Genomic DNA, 19,306 nt, shown 5'->3' with positions numbered 1-19,306 from the left:
TCCCAGATTGGACCAGATTAACAGCCCCAATCAGGGAATTTATAATCTATGAAGTCCAGCTGGCTGACCTCATTACAACCACTGTACCCCTTCCCATCAAAATCTGAGGTCGTTGCTTAGTCCTTTTTCATGGAGAGCCTCCAGGGACATTTTAACACCTGTGTCAAGTTCCTCCAACTCAACCTCCAATATAGGTGGCATGAAACGCATGGGAGCTTGCCTCTTGCACCAAGAACACCTCAGCAGAATTTCACTTTTTCTTCTTCCAGCAGCAAAGGTGTTGAGGCAGCTACATCCAACATGTCCACTTCTAATTCTGAGGACTGGTCATTGCTTGGCAGAGAGGATAAACCAATGGCTTCCAGCAGCCTTTCCAATATGTTCTGAGGGACAGGGCACGTTTGTGAATTTGCAGCTTTCATATGGTCTACGTGCTTGTTTAGAACTGTCAATTCTATGTGGACTTTATACATCACTGGACCTGACCTCACGTTGAGGATGCCATTCCTGTGGTTCTTGTACCAAGCCTCATCTCCTGTATCAAACTCTCTCTCTGTCTCTTTCTCTGTCAATCTGTCTCTGCCTCTCTCTCTTTCTCTCCCTCTTTCTCTCCCTCTCTGTCTCTCTAGGCAGAACCTTGTTATTAAAATGTCATCTAGGTGAATCATGACCTGAGGTAGACCTTGCAAAATATTCTCCATTGTCCGCTGAAAAATTGAACAGCCTGATGATACCCCAACTGGCAGTCTTGTGTATTGGTACAAGTCCTCATGGGTTTTAATTGTAGAATGCTTCTGGGAATCCTTGCCTAAGAGCAATTGCAAATATGCCTGGCTCGTGTCCAGCTTCATGAAAGACAGCCTCCCTACCATCTTTTCATATAGAACTTTTATCAGAGGGACCGAGTATTTATCTAGCTGCAAAAAGCGGTTTACCATTTGTTTAAAATCCCCACATAAGTAAATTGTCCCATTGGGCTTCAAAATCAGAATGACCAATTTGCCCATTCTGCAAATTGGACTTGTTTGATGATTCCTTCACTTTCTAGCCTTCTGAATTCTGGATGTACTTTATCCCATAAGGCAAATAGCAGTCAGCAGGCCTTTCAGAATCATGGAATTGATTCCTGGTCAACATGCAAAGTGGCCTTGGCTCCTCTGATAGACCCTAGACCTTCCTGGAAGACTTCTGGATAGTTAACTAGGACATCACTCAGGCAGCCATGTTCCGAATGAAAAATGTTGATCCAATCTCGATGAATCACTCACCACCAATTTCATCCCATCGAGCTTGGGCCCAAGCCTTTTACTACAATCGGTGGTAACTGAACCAGCTACTTCTCATAAGGGACCAGACCAAAGTTACATCCTTAATCTGTAAAGGTTCCCCAGTACAGGTTCTGAGTTTAGCTGAAGTCTTGTGACAACCCAAGGGCTATAGTCCAGGGTGAATTTTGTTAAAATATGATTCTGTGATCAGTGATACAGCTGCACAGGTAATGACCTCCATTAGAATTGGATGATCAATTAATCAGACATTTGTTTTAATTGGTTCTGATTTGGATGTTGCTCAGCAACTTAACTGTTCCAAACCAGATGTAGGTGGACTTTCCAGCGTATGAACTCTCCTGGATATTTTCTTGTATGCCAACCTATGAGTTATCTTCTTCAATTTAGGTCTAGTAGGACTCTAGCTATGTTGAGCCCATAAAGCAACAAGTACAATGGCTAAATAAAAACCAAAAGAACTGTGGATGCTGTAAATCAGGAACAAAAAAAAGTTGCTGGAAAAGCTGAGCTGGTCTGGCAGCATCTGTGGAGGAGAAAACACAGTTAATGTTTTGGGTCTGGTGACCTTTCCTCAGAACTACAGTGGCTTGCTGGCTGGGATCCTGAAGAAAATTTTAACCATTTGGCCAATTTGCCTTTGCTTTGAAATGTTTCGTGGTGGGCTGCACGAATCTATTCAGCTGAGTAAACCCAGGGTCAACTACTGTGTTCCATTTATAATTGCGTGGAGCAGCAAGATCCTATGCATACCAGAAAATTTTGAATTTTTTTTGTCATCCTCTCTGTATGCATCATGCCATTAAAGCTGGAGAAACATGAAAGGCAGTTAGTCTTTTGAGTTCATGGAATTTCATTGGAGAATGGAGTACAAATTGCACTTTTCTTTCATAATTTCACAGTATTTTGCAAAGGATTGGTGATGTCAACCAAGATTTTCTAATGTTTATTTTGAAAATGAATAATACTGCAACTACTAGGAATCTGGCCTTAAAAATGGAAATGGTGGAAGTACGTACCTCATCTTGATGTCTGTGAAGAGAGAAAGTGTTTTAACATTTCAAGTTGATGACCTTGCTTCAGAACTTTGACCATTCACTACTTAAGCATTTATGGAAGTAATCACGTTTCATTGGAGACATTCAAAGTGGTCACTTCTATTACATCTGAACCTTACACTCTATTAAATTACAAAATTACTTAGTTAACTGTGTTTATTCTCCAGATGACAAATCCTGCGATTCAGAATGACTTCAGCTACTACAGGAGAACCTTAAGCCGTATGAGGATTAATAATGTCCCAGTAAGTCAGTTTCTTTTTCCTTTTGAAAATCTAATGTTTTTCATTATTGTTTAAAGTATTTATACATAATTTTGAAGAATACAGTTATGTATGAATTTTATATGTATAAAAATGAAGTCTCTTTTTACTATCAGGTTCTAATTTACTGTACAGCATTATTAGCAAGTCAGTATATTCTGCCAAGGCTAAATGTATTTTGAAGCGCAAGTAAGCATTCTTGCTTAGTTCTGCAAATCATGTCGTTACTTTCAGTGACATACGATTAAAATTGGTCACCTTGTTTAATAATTAGAATCGGAACTTATGTGTATTAAAAGTTGTGCTCCATTGTAACTTGAAATATTCTCCATTGATAACTGCTCTTCAAGCTGCTTAGGTCCTACAATCTGTAATTCTTTCGATGTTATATATTGTAAACCTTTTAATCCCTGTTTTTTTAGGATGCTGTTTGAAGTCTATCTTTTTGAGCAACATTTTTATCATATGTTCTGATTTCTTTGTGCATTGTTCACAATATTTTTTCATTAACATTTCTAAGACTTTTTAAGCACTTCAAAGGTGTATATACATTCAAGCTGTTATAACCGAATGTCACATTCTGGATACTTTTAATTCTTTCATGGGGTTTGGGCATCCCTGGAAAGGTTAGCATTTGTTATTATAATTGCCCTTGACCTGAGCGTCTTACTCGATGATGTCAGAGGGAAGTTATGAGTCAACCTCATTTACGACAGTCTGGATTCATATGTAGGCCAGACCGGTATGCACGGTATGGTGGCGTAGTGTTTAGCACTGCAACTTCACAGTGTTAGGGACTGCCTTGGGTGACTGTCTGTGTGAAGTTTGCACTTTCTCCCTATGTCTCTGTGGGTTTGTGCCAGCTGCTTCTCCCATAGTCCAAAGATATGCATGTTAGGTGGATTGGTTGTGCTAAATTGCCCCATAATGCCCAGGGATGTGCAGGCTAAGTGGATTAGCCATGGAAAATGTGGGGTTATGGAGATAAGGTGGCATGCTGTTTGGAGGGTTGGTGCAGACTGGATGGGCCAAATGGTCTCTCTCTGCACTGTAGGGATTCTATGAGATTTCTTTCCCTAAAGGACATTTGTGAACCATATTGGGTTTTATGATGATTGGCGATAGTTTTATAGTATCAACAACTGAGACTAGATTTCCAGTTTTATGAATTGAATTTTAATGTCACCAGCCACTGTGGAGGAAGTTGATGTAGTGTCCATTCAGCCGTTAACCTGGGCCTCTGAATTGTTGGTTGAATGACATTATCTGTGCACCACCCTCTCCCATGTGACGTATTTTTGAAATTAGTTGGAAACGTTATTACGACTGGATAAAGATGGACTTACTTGAGATAAGATAGTGATGTGCCTGTAGAGTTACTGCAGCTCTGTGGATAGTTTAGTGTCTTGTTCAGAAGGAAGAGCCAGGATTGCAACTGTCATATGTTACAGCAGAGTTGCATGTATTGTTGGGTCACAGCTTCTGACTATTTAGAACACAGCCATAGTTTTTACACGTGGGAAAATTATTATTGATTGGCATGTATGGTGAATACTGTGACAACTCTGTGAATAGAACATAATGTCTCCATGTATGCTAATAATTTGAAAAGAATGTGGAATCAAGCTATGAAGGGTAACGATTGTAATTTTGATCATTGCAGTTCAAGCAAAAACTTGCTTTAACTTTTTTAGTTAAACTTGACACCAAACTATAAGCCCCATTTCTTTTGTAAACCTCTAGCTGAAACTATGTTGCAAAATTTCGAATTGATGATTACATATCAATGTTTTGGATAAAAGAGCAGCTATCACTTGGAAGGAATGATTCCATTTACTTCATGGTTGAATGACAATGCTGCCTTATTGTCATTATATTGGCCTTGGCAACAATTTTTGTGCACCACTGATTCACCACCGATTCAAAAATGGATATATTTACTCTTCTTATGTTATATTTTTGAACTGATTAGTCTTAGAATTTTTTTAAGTGAAATTCCATTTAAAACTACATTTCAGATTTATTTCTAGGTTGAGTTATTCAAGCAATTCCAAGGAACATTGCTTTAATGACTGCTCCCTTCAGTTTGCAGTCAGATACAAACATTTGTATGAATTCTATAAATGGAGGTGGTTTGCAGGAAAATAAATGTTGTAAATAGTTTTGTTATTATTGTGTTTTAGCACAAAACTTTGCAAGTGATAGCTCATTGGTACTTTGACAGAAAGATCAGTATATGGAGTAATGAGCTTAAAAGTTAATATTGCTGACATGTTAATGTTTGATTCTCACTCTTTTTATTTAGGCAGAAGGAGAAAATGAGGTAAATAATGAATTGGCCAATAGAATGTCCCTGTTTTATGCTGAAGCAACGCCAATGTTGAAAACCTTGAGTGATGCCACAACTAAGTTTGTTTCGGATGTAAGTACAATGCACCCTGATCTACCCACAGTCCAAGTAGAGAATAAGGCTTTCTATTCTATATTCTGTTCACTGGCTAAAAGACTGCAATTCATTAATGACACAGATATGAGACTTATTCAGTGTAGTAATGTATTGATTTGAATGACCTCTAATGCCACATCCTATCTTTACTTCTTTTGTAGAACAAGTCTCTACCCATAGAAAACACCACTGACTGCTTAAGCACTATGGCGAGTGTATGCAGAGTTATGCTGGAGACGCCGTGAGTAGGGCAAATGACTTAATGGCAGTTGTTTCAGTGGAGAAATCTATTAAAGATAATGTGGACAAATTTTGCTGTAGTAGGGCACCTTTTTGGTTATTTCTTTATTCATTCACAGGTCAGGGTGTTGCTAGGTAGGCCAGTAGCTATTGCCCAGAGGACAGTTACATGTAAACCACATTGCTGTGGGTCTGGAGTCAGATGTAGGCCAGACCAGGTAAGGATGGCAGTTTCCTTTCCTAAAGGACATTAGTCAGCCCTGTGGGGTTCCCGACAAGCGACAATGGATTCATGGTCATCATTGCACTCTGAATTCCAGATGTTTATTGAATTCACATTCCACCATCTGCTGCGGTGGAATTCAAACCCAGATCCCCAGAACATTACCTGGATCTCTGCCTTAACAGTCTGGCGATAATACCAGTAGGTCATCGCCTCCCCTGCAAGATGTTTCCCTTCACCCTTCCCCTCCACTGTGGTTTAAAAGTTTTAATCGCAATAATCGATGAAAACAAATGACATGTTGAGATTATGGAGACATGACTGCAGGATGAGTAAGGATGGACATCCAGTCCAAACCAAAAAGAAAAGACAATAAAGTTCAAATCTTGGTTGAAGATGAAATTAATATAATAGTGAGTAAGGATATTAGCTCTGATGTGGAATCTGAACGGCGAGAGCTGAGAACCATTAGGGGGAAGAAATACAGTAGTGGCGATGTATAAAGGCCCCAAACTGGAGGGGTGATGTTGGAAATAAACAGGAAATTAGTGTTGAACATATTAATGGCAGATCTGTGATCTTTGGTGACTTCAATCTGCATATGGATTGGACAGATCAATTTAGTAACAGTACCATAGAGGAGGAACTCCTGGAGTGTATATGGGATAGTTCTGGAGAGTGATGAGGAGCCAACTCGAGAACAGGCCATCCTGGACTGGATATTGTGTAATGAGAAAGATTTAACTGGTAATCTAGTTGTGTAGGGTCCTTTGGAGATAAGCAACCAAAATATGATAGAATTCCTCATCAAGATGGATAATAGCAAAGTTGATTATGAGATTAGAGCTCTAATCTAAATAGAGGAAACCATGATGGTATGAGGCATTGTACATCACAAGAGTGGCTACAGATCAAAGGTTCTTCATTATCTGTAAGTTGTTTAGGACCTTCTGCAGTCTGAAAGACATTTATAATTATAGATCATGTAAATTTTTGGAGACTGATTTTGTGCATGTGAAAATCCAAACTTATAAATATATAACATGGAAAGTATGACATTGATGTATGAAGGGCAACTCCAGAAGAGACCTTTCTTAGTTAAGGGGGTTTAATGTTTAGATAATAATTCACTGGTGGGCTGCTTGTGTCACTCCTGTCTACTGACAGTATTTCTTCGTTTTGGGTAAATAATATACAACAACGCTATTACAGAAATCCTTTACATATTAAAAATTGTTATTTGGAATGAAAGGTGTTTTGGTAGGTGCTCAGTTATCTATGATGAATGTACAGGTCTACACGTACAAAAGTGATTCCCTTACACATTTTAACTTATAGCAATGATTTAATTTCTGATCAGCAAATTATACTGTTTTTTTTTCCTTAACCATTTTACCTTTGAACACTCCTTTTGGCACAGTTAGTACATTTAGTGAATAAGTTTAAGCAAAATTTTGTTGCAGTTGAACTTTACTCAATATTTGCATGATGAAAATTTGAATGCTTCAATTCTTATTTACCCACTCAGTGTTTGATTTCATACACTGGCTAGCCTGAACCACCCCAGGTTAGCTCAACCCTTTGAGATGAGATAATTGGTTATGTAAATTAATGAGCTGAAATCCTTTCCAAAATTGCTGATACATTGATTTTTCGTTCATGTACTAACTATTTAAACAAAAAGGTATTTTTTGAAAGGTGAAATTGGTATCTGATTTGTTTATTTTTCATGTACAGGGAATACAGAAGCAGGTTTGCAAGTGAAGAAACGGTATCATTTTGTCTGAGGGTGATGGTGGGTGTCATCATTCTTTATGACCACGTGCATCCCGTTGGGGCATTTGCCAAAACATCTAAAATTGATGTGAGTTTATTCTTCCTTGAATCTGAAGATGCTGCTAACATATTTTGAAGCTGTTGTTTTCAAGCAGTAATTAAGCATTTGTATTTTCTAAAATGTGAATGCTAATTATGCAGGCAAGTTATTTTTTCCTAGCTATATTTTCCAGTAATAAATGATACATTTCAAATAAATTGTAACTTAAATATTTGTAAATATGTGTGTGTAAATTTATATGAAGCTGCATTAAATAATTGTGAATCTATGGAAATTAATATTGTACCTAATTCCAATGTTCCTATAGATGAAAGGATGCATAAAAGTCCTAAAGGATCAGCCTCCAAATAGTGTAGAAGGCCTTCTGAATGCTCTCAGGTAACGAAAACAAAATTTTGAAACCTGTTGGGACTTTTAAGTTCACAAGTAGAAAATGTCAACTGCAGATGCGCTCACTTAGTAAAGGAAATAACAAGGTATGGAGCTGGGTGAACACAGCAGGCCAAGCAGCATCTTAGGAGCGCAAAAGCTGACATTTCAGGCCTAGACCCTCATCAGAAATGGGGGAGGGGAAGAGGGTTCTGAAATAAATAGGGAGAGAGGGGGAGGCGGATAGAAGATGGATAGAGGAGAAGATAGGTGGAGAGGTGACAGACAAGTTAGAGGCGGGGATGGAGCCAGTAAAGATGAGTGTAGGTAGGGAGGAGATAGGATGGACAGGTCAAGGGGGCAGGATGAGGTTAGTAGGTAGGAAATGGGGGTGTGGCTTGAGGTGGGAGGAGGGGATAGGAGAGAGGAAGAATAGGTCGGGGAGGCGGGGATATGCTGGGCCGGTTTTGGGATGCGGTGGGGGGAGGGGAGATTTTGAAGCTTGTGAAATCCACATTGATATCATTGGGCTGCAGGGTTCCCAAGTGGAATATGAGTTGCTGTTCCTGCAACCTTCGGATGGCATCGTTGTGGCACTGCAGGAGGCCCAGGAAGGATACGTGTCTAAGGAATGGGAGGGAGAGTTGAAATGTTTCGCAACTGGGAGGTGCAGCTGTTTATTGCAAACCGAGCATAGGTGTTCTGCAAAGCGGTCCCCAAGCCTCCGCTTGGTTTCCCCGATGTAGAGGAGGCCACAACGGGTACAGCGGATGCAGTATACCATATTAGCAGATGTGCAAGTGAACCTCGGCGGAAAGTCTTCTTGGGGCCTGGGTTGGGGATGAGGCAGGAGGTGTGGGGGCAGGTGTAGCACTTTCTGCGGTTGCAGGGAAAAGTGCCAGGTGTGGTGGGGCTGGAGGGGAGTGTGGAGTGGACAAGGGAGTCACGGAGAGAGTGATCCTTCCGGAAGGCAGATAAGGGTGGGGAGGGAAAAACATCTTTAGTGGTGGGTTGCAGATGGCGAAAGTGTCGGAGGATGATGTGTTGGATCCAGAGGTTGGTGTGGTGATATGTGGGAATGAGGGGGATTCTCTTTTGGTTGTTATTGCAGGGAAACGGTGTGAGGGATGAGTTGCGGGAAATGTGGGAGACACGGTCGAGGGCATTCTCGACCACTGTGGGGGGGATGTTGCGGTCCTTGAAAAACGAGGACATCTCAGATGTACGGGAGTGGAATGCCTCATCCTGGGAGCAGATGCAGCAGGGATGAAAGAATTGGGAATAGGGGATGGCCTTTTTGCAGGAAAGTGGGTGGGGGTTTGACGACTAATTAAAATGACACCCTGGCTATCAAGTTCAATATACTCATGTTAGAAGACAATATAGAACATATTTTTTGGTACTTGGAATGTCTATGGATAATACAATATGTTAAAAGAGTGTACATACATAATTGCAGAGTAAAACTGATCATTTACAGTTTAGATGCTTAGACATTTTATATTTCATATTCATGGTAGCCATGTCACTTCCATCTCGTCAATCACACATAAGGCCATCTCCAATCATTTACTTTTGTCACTCTGTAACCATATGCCCCTCCCAACTCTATTTCTGTGAGTGATCCTGGAAAACATTCTCTCCCAGTTCATTTTCTCCGACTTACCATTCTCTGACCTCCGAGAGAAAAGATTTTGCGTAATCTCTCTTTTTGATGGGTGGCTTCTGATTCTTAAAAATTGACCCCGAGTACTAGATTCTCTCCCAAAAGAGGAAATATCCTCTCCACATCCACCCTGTCAAGACCCTACAGGATGCATTGGAGGCAGTTAAGAAACTGACCTTAAAATGTTCTATGAGCCCCTCATCTAGGCGCCTTTGTCTGTATTTTCCAGTTGATATCTCCCACAATTATCGCTGTACCTTTCTGATAAGCTTTCATCATTACTTCCTTTATACTTCACCCTATTGTGCGGTTAGTATTAAGGGGCTTGTACACCACTCCCGCAGGTGACTTATTGCCTTTATTACCTTTACTATTTTTCATTTTGACCCAACTGTTTCCACATTTGGTTTCCTGAACTTGGGTCACCCTTCTGCACTCTGCTAATACCATTATTAACTAACAGTGTCACCCTTCTACCTTTTTGTTACTTTCTTTTCATTCCTAGATGCCTTATATGCTTCAAGATTCAGGTCCCAATCCATGCCATCCTGCAGCCATGTCTCAGTAATGACTACCAGATTGTACATATTCATTTCTGTTTAGGACTGAATTGAGTATATTGTTCACCCAAAGGCTTGTGAATCTGTGGATTTCTCTGCCCAGTGAAGCAGTTGAGGTTTCTTCATTGAATGTTTTTAAAGCTAGGATAGGTAATTTTTTGAACAGTAAATGAATTAAGGGTTATGGTGAGAGGGTGGGTAAGTGGAACTGAGGCCAAAAAAAGATCGGCCATGATCTTATTGAATGAAGGAGTGGGCTTGAAGGGCCAGATGGCCTACTCCTGCACCGGTTCTTATGTTCTTATTTGTTTTATCTGTTTTGTTTTGAATACTTTTGTTCAGTCAGGTACAGAATCTTTAGTGTAGCCTTTTACTCCTTTTGTAAATCCTAATCTTATCTATTTGTTGACTCTTAGATTCATATTGTTTTTTTTTCCTTGTCATTGTCTATTTATCATTTTTTGTATTAATACTTCTGCCTTTGGACTTGAATCATATTTGATACTCCATATCTTTCTAAATTTGATCACATTTTCCTCCTATCCAGATTAAAATCTTCTCTACTTCCCTCATTAATACAGTTGGCAAGAACTTACACACAATTCAGAGGGAGGCCTTTCCATCTGTACAGATCTAGATTTTTTTTCCATCACTGGTCCCAATGCTGAACTGAAACTGAAACCTATTTTCCTTACACTGGTCTTTCCGCCATTTGTAGACTAATTACACTCAGTCATCCCTCACATACCCCTCTCAATCCCTCCACTACTTCTGTGTTGTCAGGTTCCTTGATCAACGTTCATAATTGGATGACTCAGCCTGATTCAGTTTTTGGAACATTCATTTTACTTCTACCTTGGCCACTCCCTCTGCCTGATCCAGCTTGCTGGTATTCTAATTGGCTTCAAACAGAACTTCTGATCTGTATGCCCTCTCTGTCACCCCAGCCCATTTACTTTAACTTAAAAATTGTCCATCTTTATCTCTGTCTCAGCTCATCTGCTAGTGAAAACCTCCTTATGCCGTTGTTTCACTAAGTTGAACTATTTTGATGCTTTCCTGCCAACCTCCCATTCTCCACTCTCATAAACCTGAGTTCTTCCATTATTCTGCTTTATCCTAACTTGTCATAGGATTCTCCCTATTACTGTGTGTTCACAGACCTACAATGACCACCCTTTGGCTTCACCACCCCCTTACATTTAGAAATCACATCCATGTTTAAATCCTTTCAGTTCAGGCTCCATTCCACCCACAATTGGAACTGTGCCTTCAGTTGTCTAAATGCTGAGATCGGAATTCATTAACCCAGCCTTTCCAACTCTCACTTCCCATAAGAGGCTGCTGTCACAGATCTGGTAATGGCTTGGGTTTTCACAGCTGGTTGGCTGAGCTAATAGTGGAATTGGGTGATGTTTTGGAGGAGTAAGTACAAAAATGATCTTTATGATGGAAAGAATATGTTGATAAAAGATCAACTTGTAGCACAGTCGGGTGTGAACAGTCTGGTTTAGCCACAAGCTGGTGCTGCAGAGTAAGATGAATTCAATTGCAAATGTACAGAGTTTGTTGTAGGATCCAAAGATGATGGCTTTGGTCCTGCCAGTATTTAGCCTGAGCAAGTTTTAGGTCATTCAAGTGGATTTTAGCCAAGTTGTCTTTGTTAAAATATTCATTCATGACATGTAGGCATCGCTGGCTAGGCCATCCCTAATTGCCACAGTCCTTAGGATGTGGGGACATCCACAATGCTGTTGGAAAGTCAGTACTAAGATTCTGACCCAGCAACAATAAAAAGACAGCCATATATCTCCAAGTCTGGATGGTATATGGGGAACCTTGCACGTTGTGGTTTGTCCATGCATCTGCTACTCTTGTCCTTCCAGATGGCAGAGGATGAGTTTTGAATTGCTGTTGGAGGAGCCTTAGTAAGTTGCTACAGTGCGTCCTGTGGATGGTACATGCTTCTGTCACAACCTGACTTTTGGTGAAAGGAGTGAATGCTGAAGGTGCTAGATATGGTGCCAAGCAAGTGAACTGCTTTTTCCCTGAATAGAGAGGGAGCTTTGTGAATGTTGTTGGAGCTGCTTTCATTTGGTCAAGTGAAGAGTATTCAATCACACACCTGACTTACGCGCTGTATATGATGGACATGGATTGGAGAGAAAGGAGGACTTATCACAGCATTCCTAGCCTCTGATCTGCTCTTTTAGCCAAAGTATACAGCATGTCCAGTTCAATTTGTGGCCAATAGTATCTCCCAGGATATCACTAGTAGGGAATTCAGTGAAGATGATACAATTGAATGTCAAAAGAACATGTTTAGAGTCTATCTTATTTGAGATGGTCATCGCCGAACAGTTGAAATGCGAATGTTGCTTGCAACTCACTGGTACAAACATTGATGTTGTCCAGGCCTTGTTGTGTATAGATATAGACTGCTTTTGAAGTTTCATAAATGGTGTTGACTATTGTTTGATTATTGGCAAATAATCCCACTTCTGATTTTGATAAGATTGAGTCATTGATGAAGCAGCTGGAGATGGTTGGGCCTAGGACACTACCCTGAGGAACTCCTGCGGAGGTGTCCTGGCATTGAGATAATTGACCTCCAATAACCAAAACCATCTTCTTCCTTTGTGCTAGGTATGGTTCTGAATAGTGGAGAGTTTGCTTTGATTCCATTTGAATTGAGCTTGGGCATATTCCCTTGTCAGCTGTGGCCTTGATGATAAGGGCAGTCATTCTTATCTCTCCCCTCTTCACCTGTAGAGCTCGTATTTGGATCAAGGCTGCTTTGAGATCGGAAGTTGAGTGGTTCCGCTGGAACTCAAACTGACTGTCTGTGAGCAGGTTGTTCCTTTGCAGGTGCCTCTTGATAGCACTGTTGGTAACCCCTTCAATCACTTTGATTTGAGAGGAGATTGTAATAGGCAGTAATTGGCCAAATGGGATTTCTTGTATACAGGGGCAAGTTTCTACCTTACCAGGGAGTTGCCAGTGTTGTAGCTGTATTGGAACAGTCTGGCTGAGACACAGCTATTTTTGGAGCTCAGATTTTCAGTACTATTGACAGAATGTTATCAGGGTTCATAGGCCTTACAGTATCCAGTACCTTCACCCATTTCTTGATAACAGGTGGAGTAAATTGAATTGATTCTGAAGACCACAGGAGGATACCTAGCTGGATCATTCGCTCAGTACTTCTTGTTGAAGATGAATATCTGGCAACTCACAGGAAGAGGAAAAACCAAGAAAGCTGTTCGACTGTGGAGTTGCATGTCAGTGGGGTCAAAAATTAATCCTAAGGAGAGTTTGGAGGTAAAAGTGGATAGGTAGGAAGAGAAGTTATCGCGAGCAATTCTGTAGCTACAGTTTGATTGGCAAACACATAACCAAACAAGAGCAGGCCAAATGAGCTAAATACTAGAGGAGATGTGTCTAAGGCAACTAATACATTGTGTCCACAGAGAGGTAGAATTGGAATCCTGATTGGACAGGTTTAAGTGTGGAGATGAGTACAACGTTGGGAGAACTTTTGGAAGTTCTTGAAGAGAGGCCTGAAATAGAGTGCTAGTTTGTAACCACCAAATTGCACGGCAAGATTTTTTTAAGGCAGGATGACAATACTTTTATCAAGTCTTGTAACTTTTATATACTTGTCTTTGAGAAGTGATTTGGTGTGACTGCGTAGAATTTAGTGAAACAGGCCATTTGCCCAATTTTTCTGTTCTGGTGTTTATATTCCTTGCAAGCCACTCCTGCTCTACTTTATCAAATCCTATCTACATATTCTTCCATTCTCTCTCATACATTTAGTTAGCTTTCCTTAAAGGTGACAGTGTTATTCATCTTGATTATGCATTGCTATCGTAAGATCCACCTCAAACTAGTTTTTTGGCAAGGAAGTTCCTTCTAAATTCTCTGTTGGATATATTTCTAGCACCTATTTTGGACTGACCCAGCAAGGGAAAGCAATTTTTCAATGCCTTCCCTATCAGATCTCTACATAATTTTAACAATCTTCTCATTTTCCTGAAAAACACTGATCTATTTATGCAGGCATTGCTGCATGAGGTGAAATAGAGCGTTTAGTAAAGTTCTATGATTATTTTGTCCATTTGGATTGTTGTAATAGCTGTGTATAATATAGTAAGTCCTTATGACTAAAGTTAACTCATTTAATCTGATACATTGTTTAAAAGATATGGCATTCTGCTTTCCAGGTACACCACCAAACATTTGAATGATGAGACTACCTCTAAGCAAATTAAGACAATGTTGCAGTAAAGCATAGCAAGAAACTGGCTACAGAAAACAGTATTCTGCAATGATTGAGATGCACAGATATGTTTTTAATTGTTAAAGAATGCAACTGCTTTTTCTTTGTTTTTTTAAAATGTGTTCCTGCTCTTTAAAAATTGCTAAAGTTATTTTCTGTGCCAAATTCTCTAAAAGGACATAAACAGTGCAAAAAGTGTTTACTTTGTTTTGCGTTTGATTGAATGGATGGTCATGGAGCACATTGGCAGCTACTATTCCAAGTTGGGTGTCTTTGTATGTGTAAGGAAATTAAGTAACTTGGCCAAAATGACAAAGAAAATCTCTGTTCTGTTTCTACTGATTAATATTTAATACAGCTTCTGCATGACAAGGTCTTTTCATGCTATGTAAAACATCACGAATGGTCATTTCCTATCACAGCTTCATCATGTGCAGCCATTAAAAATGAAAGAGATGTTAAATTAACTATAAATGTTTTATTGTACAAAAAGGTACCTAGCACAACAGACTACAAGTTATAGTACAAGTCTGTTTTGTTAATACTTAACTTTGCATTGACTCATTTTGTACGAGTGTAAGTTTAACATGCATTAAACTAACTTTAAAACTGTGATGTGTGCGTAACAGATGCGGATGCATGTACATGTAAAATGGACAGCTATTAGTCAAATAAAATGAGCTTTTGTTTTTCTAAAACCTGCCTTTTGAGATTAAGATTATTTGTATTTCTTTCTGTCCATCGCTGTGTATTTTGTTCACTAAATGACTAAGTTTACTCATTTGAATTTTAAATCTGTCCTACATGTAGCCTTATGGTATTATCATTAGAGTATTAATCCAGAGACCCAAGTGACATTTTGGGACCCTGAGTTTGTATCCTGCCATGGCAGAAGGTGGCATTTAAATTCAATTTTTAAAAAAGTAAGGAATTAAGAGTCTGATAATGACCACAAAACCACTGTTTGTTCATGATGTGTCTGGTTCACTAAAGTCCTTTAGGGAAGGACATCTGCCATCCTCATCTGGCCTGGCCTAAATTGACAACAGATCCACAGCAATGTGTTTGACTCTCGAGTATGCTATTAAATAAATAAAAAATATATTAAAAAATTATTAAAATAATGTTGGCTAAGCCAGTGACAGCCTCATCCTGTGAATGAGTAAGAAGTATTAGCCATCACAAATGTTACACTATTCAGCAAAAGTTTAAAAAAAATCAATCACTGCTCAGTACATCTTCCATTTGAAAAAAATTGGAGACAATTTTTGTCATTATAATTGCTTATAACGAGATCCTTATAAAAATGTGTAATAACATATTCATCAAAATCTACAATAGGATAACATAAATTAGTTTATTGACTGTGGCCTACTATGGGCAACCTGACAATTCAACTGATTTCAGAGTTGACTGCTTATTGTAAAAGCAAATTGTACAAAATTTGAGTAGAGTAGTTTTAGTGTAAAAGTCGATTTTACATTACTGTCATATATGCTGATCCATTGAATCACGAGGAGAGGACAATGATATACAAAGAGCCAGCAGGCATATAATATGGAACAAGGGAAATTCACTAAATCCATTCCTGCAATGGTCATATTGAATTTGTGTGAAGGACTCTATTTATTCAGCCTTCTGTGGACAACACCAGCTATGATGAGTATATTTTGTTTGTCATAGAATAGCTGACTAGGCAGAACTTAATTTCAATTGTGGCGAAGTGCAAATATTTATTAACCATAAAGTAAGCTAGGCAGTAATAAACAGCAGAACAGGTCTTCCTATTCTGGCTATGGACATCAGAGCAATTGGATTTGACCTGTAAACTGTAACTCTGACTCTGTCTTAAGCACTTGTATCTTTGAACTTCCAAAATATGTTCAGGCCTCTTTGGATCCTGAGTAAAGGTAATTGCTTCTTTTTGGATCTACATTTTCATGCTGCTACTGCAAACTGGTTATACCCTAACAGCTAAGTCGTCCCTTCTTTTCCAAACTATTGACAGATGTGTTAGATTTAAATCTAAATCTATTATCTTCCTAAGGAAGAGAGTTCTCAAGATCCAGACACCTTACCAACATATACTAGTTCTGAAGAATCTAGTGTAGTTACATGCAGTTAGAAGCAAGTGTACAAGCCAAGGCTACAAAGATTCACTTAGTCTGTATTATAGTGTTTGAAATGTTTTATAAGAATTTATACACATGGTTTAATTCTTTTACAAAATAATTTTCACACTAAGCAGACAACAAAAAGTGATTGAACAATTTGCATTATTACCTAATTTGCAAAGATCTTTTAGATCTGAATAGCTAAAGTAATGAAGCAGTTCCACTTGCTTTCACACTGGGAAAGTACAGAGAAGATTTATAGGCAGGTTGCCATGAGTGGAGGTTTTGAGCCATGCAGAATGTTTGAATAGATTGGGATTTAGAACAAGGGAGGTAGTGGGAAAATTTAAATGAGATTGTTACAGTTAACGGACCTGAATAGTGTGGATAGGAAGGACCAATATCCTCTTTTGTGAAGATGTTAATAACCATGGCTGTAGGTTTGAAGTAATTAGCAAGAGTAAAAATGAGATTAGGAGATTTATTTTCACCTATGGCTTTTTAGTGGTCTGAAATTCACCACCTGAAAGAGAAGCAGAAGTCCTCACAATAATAAGTATTTAGATATGCAGTGCTGTTAGCCACAAGATCATGGACTAGGGACTGAAGAGCAGAATGGCCAGCTTTTTTCAATCAGCGCAGAAATGATGCTGTAAATTTTCTGTTCCTAAATTCCTAAACTTGTGCCTAAAAGTTACGTAATCACTTGAAAGAGATGAAAAATCAGGTAAATCCTTATCAATTTAAAAATTTGGAATGTTTCTCTGATTCCTTTAGGTCCTTGGGGGAACTAGTTTAAAAAAAACACACACTGGTCCTGGTTAATGGTATATGGTTGTCCCCCTTTTAAGAAGTGCTTACCGTCTGAGCTAGAAAGAGGCTCATTCAGTTTGGTATGAATAGAAAATAAACATCACACTGATCAGTAAGGGAATCAAGGGTTATGGGGAAAAGGCAGCAAAATACACATTTTTATAAGGATTATCAGCCGTGATCTCACTGAATGGCAGAGCAGACTGAATAGCCTATTTCTGTTCCTAATGTTCTTATGACAGGAGTATGCCTGAACATAATGAGAGCCCATTTGAATCCTAATTCCAATCTCTAACGGTTCATTCAAATAAAAGAAGAATCATATCAAACTCATAAGGTTAATCCTACTTATCGTCAGAGCTGCTGATATCCTCCAGTATTCCTTCTGCTTGTAAAGCGGCTGATTTGGCTGGAATGTCAGATGGAGAGTAGATAGAAATCTAACTATGTATAAAAGTCCTTGCTATAATCATGTGACTTTTTCCATACAGTGCGCATACTGCAGACAGTTATCTTATGGGCACTTCAACAAAGACAACAGCCCACAAAACTGTGACCCTGTGAGCACAGAACACAAAACTATTAATAAATCATCACAGCTGTTTGGAAGTCTGTTCCCATCCAGATCAATTACCATGGCAAGTGAGTGCTAAGCAGCAGAAGGATGGTGAGAATTGCAACGGTGTAATGAAGCAGTGGTTGTTCCCTCAAGGTAGTACTGCAGCTGAGCAATTTTGCCACCAACTACAAAGGTGAGTAGGCAGTTGAAGGGGCAATAAGCCCAACAGGGCTTTCTCTTGACCCAATGCTAGGATCTACAGGTCCTCCTCAACCTCCAGATGCTTCCATGAGCAGGCAATGCCTTGTCCTTACCATTTGGGAATTACCAAGACCATAAAATCAGGTTCTAAAAGACCCACAACAAGGGAAATGATTGATTGGTCACATTTTCATTCAATAATTTTTAGAGAAATAAAGTGAAGGGACGTAATTTCAACTTAGTCAATTGCTGCAGAATGAGGAATGATCTACAGTAATGTTTTTCTAGTATTTTGGATAGGGAAGAGAGGAACAGTAGAGCCAGTGTTTTGATCGTCTCGATGTGGTGCACAGATTTGTTTTTGTTTAAATGGCTAAAAAGCTTTTATCTGCAGCTACATCATCTGGCTGATGCTATTATTGTGCATTGCTATAGGTGACTTTCATACTCCCACCTCCTCCATAATTAGACCCCTTTGGATGCAACATTTTCAAGTATTAATTAACGATCATCATGGTACTTTGATGTTTCTGTTCTGCAAGATTTCTGTGAGTTATTCAATCATTTACATTATGTTTCACAATGCCTGTATACAAATACACGACACAAGCGCATTAATCTACATTCATATTTTGATGTCGATTAATTGTTAATTATTTCTTGCAAGAGAGCCCCCATAGCAGTATCATTTTACTGTTCTGTTTCTGACACCAAGGTGTACATCCCGGTGAAAAAAATCAAGCAATTGCTTGTACATCTGTGCATTGTGAATTGATATTGTGGATGTCTCCTATGGGAATATGAAAGCATCCAGAACGGCAGAAGTTGAGCATGTTTATTACACTTGGTGTAATAAACTGCTACTTTGCAGTCCCAATGCTGTTGACAGTTAAATTTGCAACAAGCAACAGAATTCTGCCTTTGCTTTCCTGTTGAAATTAAACTACAAAATGTTTACTTCCCAATACAGGGAGGTGCAAGGCAATGGATAATGGTAGGTATGAACAGACTACTAAAAAGGTAGGGAAACACCCTCAGTGGTCCCTCTCCTGCCAGTGAAAAGACAGCAGTGCAAGGATCAAAGAAATGTTGCAACATAGGATTAAGTCCATGTTGGCTTTCTGGAAGAACAATTCCGCAGGCTGTATTTTAGTTCCAAGCACCCTACCTGACCCTGGGCTGAACTCTGGACCAGGAATCCGGAAGTGACTGTGATGGAAAGTTTGGCCAATTAAGTAGCCACCTCTAGAAGCCAATTCCAATTAAGTTTGCCAGGCTGAATCCACAACCAGGAGGGCCAATAGGTGTTTGTAACGGCCTCATCAGCCTATAGTCCCATCTGGAGATGTGGACTCTGGCACTAGAGGACATGTGCCGAGTCCATCTGAC

The 19,306-nt window shown here is 39.3% G+C and overlaps 1 protein-coding gene across 13 annotated transcripts in view; it reads left to right on the top strand.

Annotated features, from left to right (window-relative positions):
• LOC125451575 (CYFIP-related Rac1 interactor B) overlaps positions 1-14,932 on the top strand; it is a 178,687-nt gene extending 163,755 nt beyond the window's left edge. For all 13 annotated transcript variants that reach the window (XM_059645975.1, XM_059645980.1, XM_059645979.1 and 10 more), the window contains 6 exons: positions 2,512-2,589; positions 4,913-5,029; positions 5,215-5,294; positions 7,254-7,380; positions 7,661-7,731; positions 14,175-14,932. In XM_059645975.1, coding sequence (XP_059501958.1) covers positions 2,512-2,589; positions 4,913-5,029; positions 5,215-5,294; positions 7,254-7,380; positions 7,661-7,731; positions 14,175-14,238 — 537 coding nt within the window. In that variant the 3' untranslated portion in view covers positions 14,239-14,932. The remainder of the gene's footprint in view (positions 1-2,511; positions 2,590-4,912; positions 5,030-5,214; positions 5,295-7,253; positions 7,381-7,660; positions 7,732-14,174) is intronic.
• Positions 14,933-19,306: the final 4,374 nt, after the last annotated feature.

This window comes from Stegostoma tigrinum, chromosome 5 (genome assembly GCF_030684315.1).
Source record: "Stegostoma tigrinum isolate sSteTig4 chromosome 5, sSteTig4.hap1, whole genome shotgun sequence".
NCBI classification, from domain to species: Eukaryota; Metazoa; Chordata; class Chondrichthyes; order Orectolobiformes; family Stegostomatidae; genus Stegostoma; species Stegostoma tigrinum.
The sequence above is the reverse complement of the archived record's forward strand: the minus strand, read 5'-3'. Positions and strand labels throughout refer to the sequence as shown.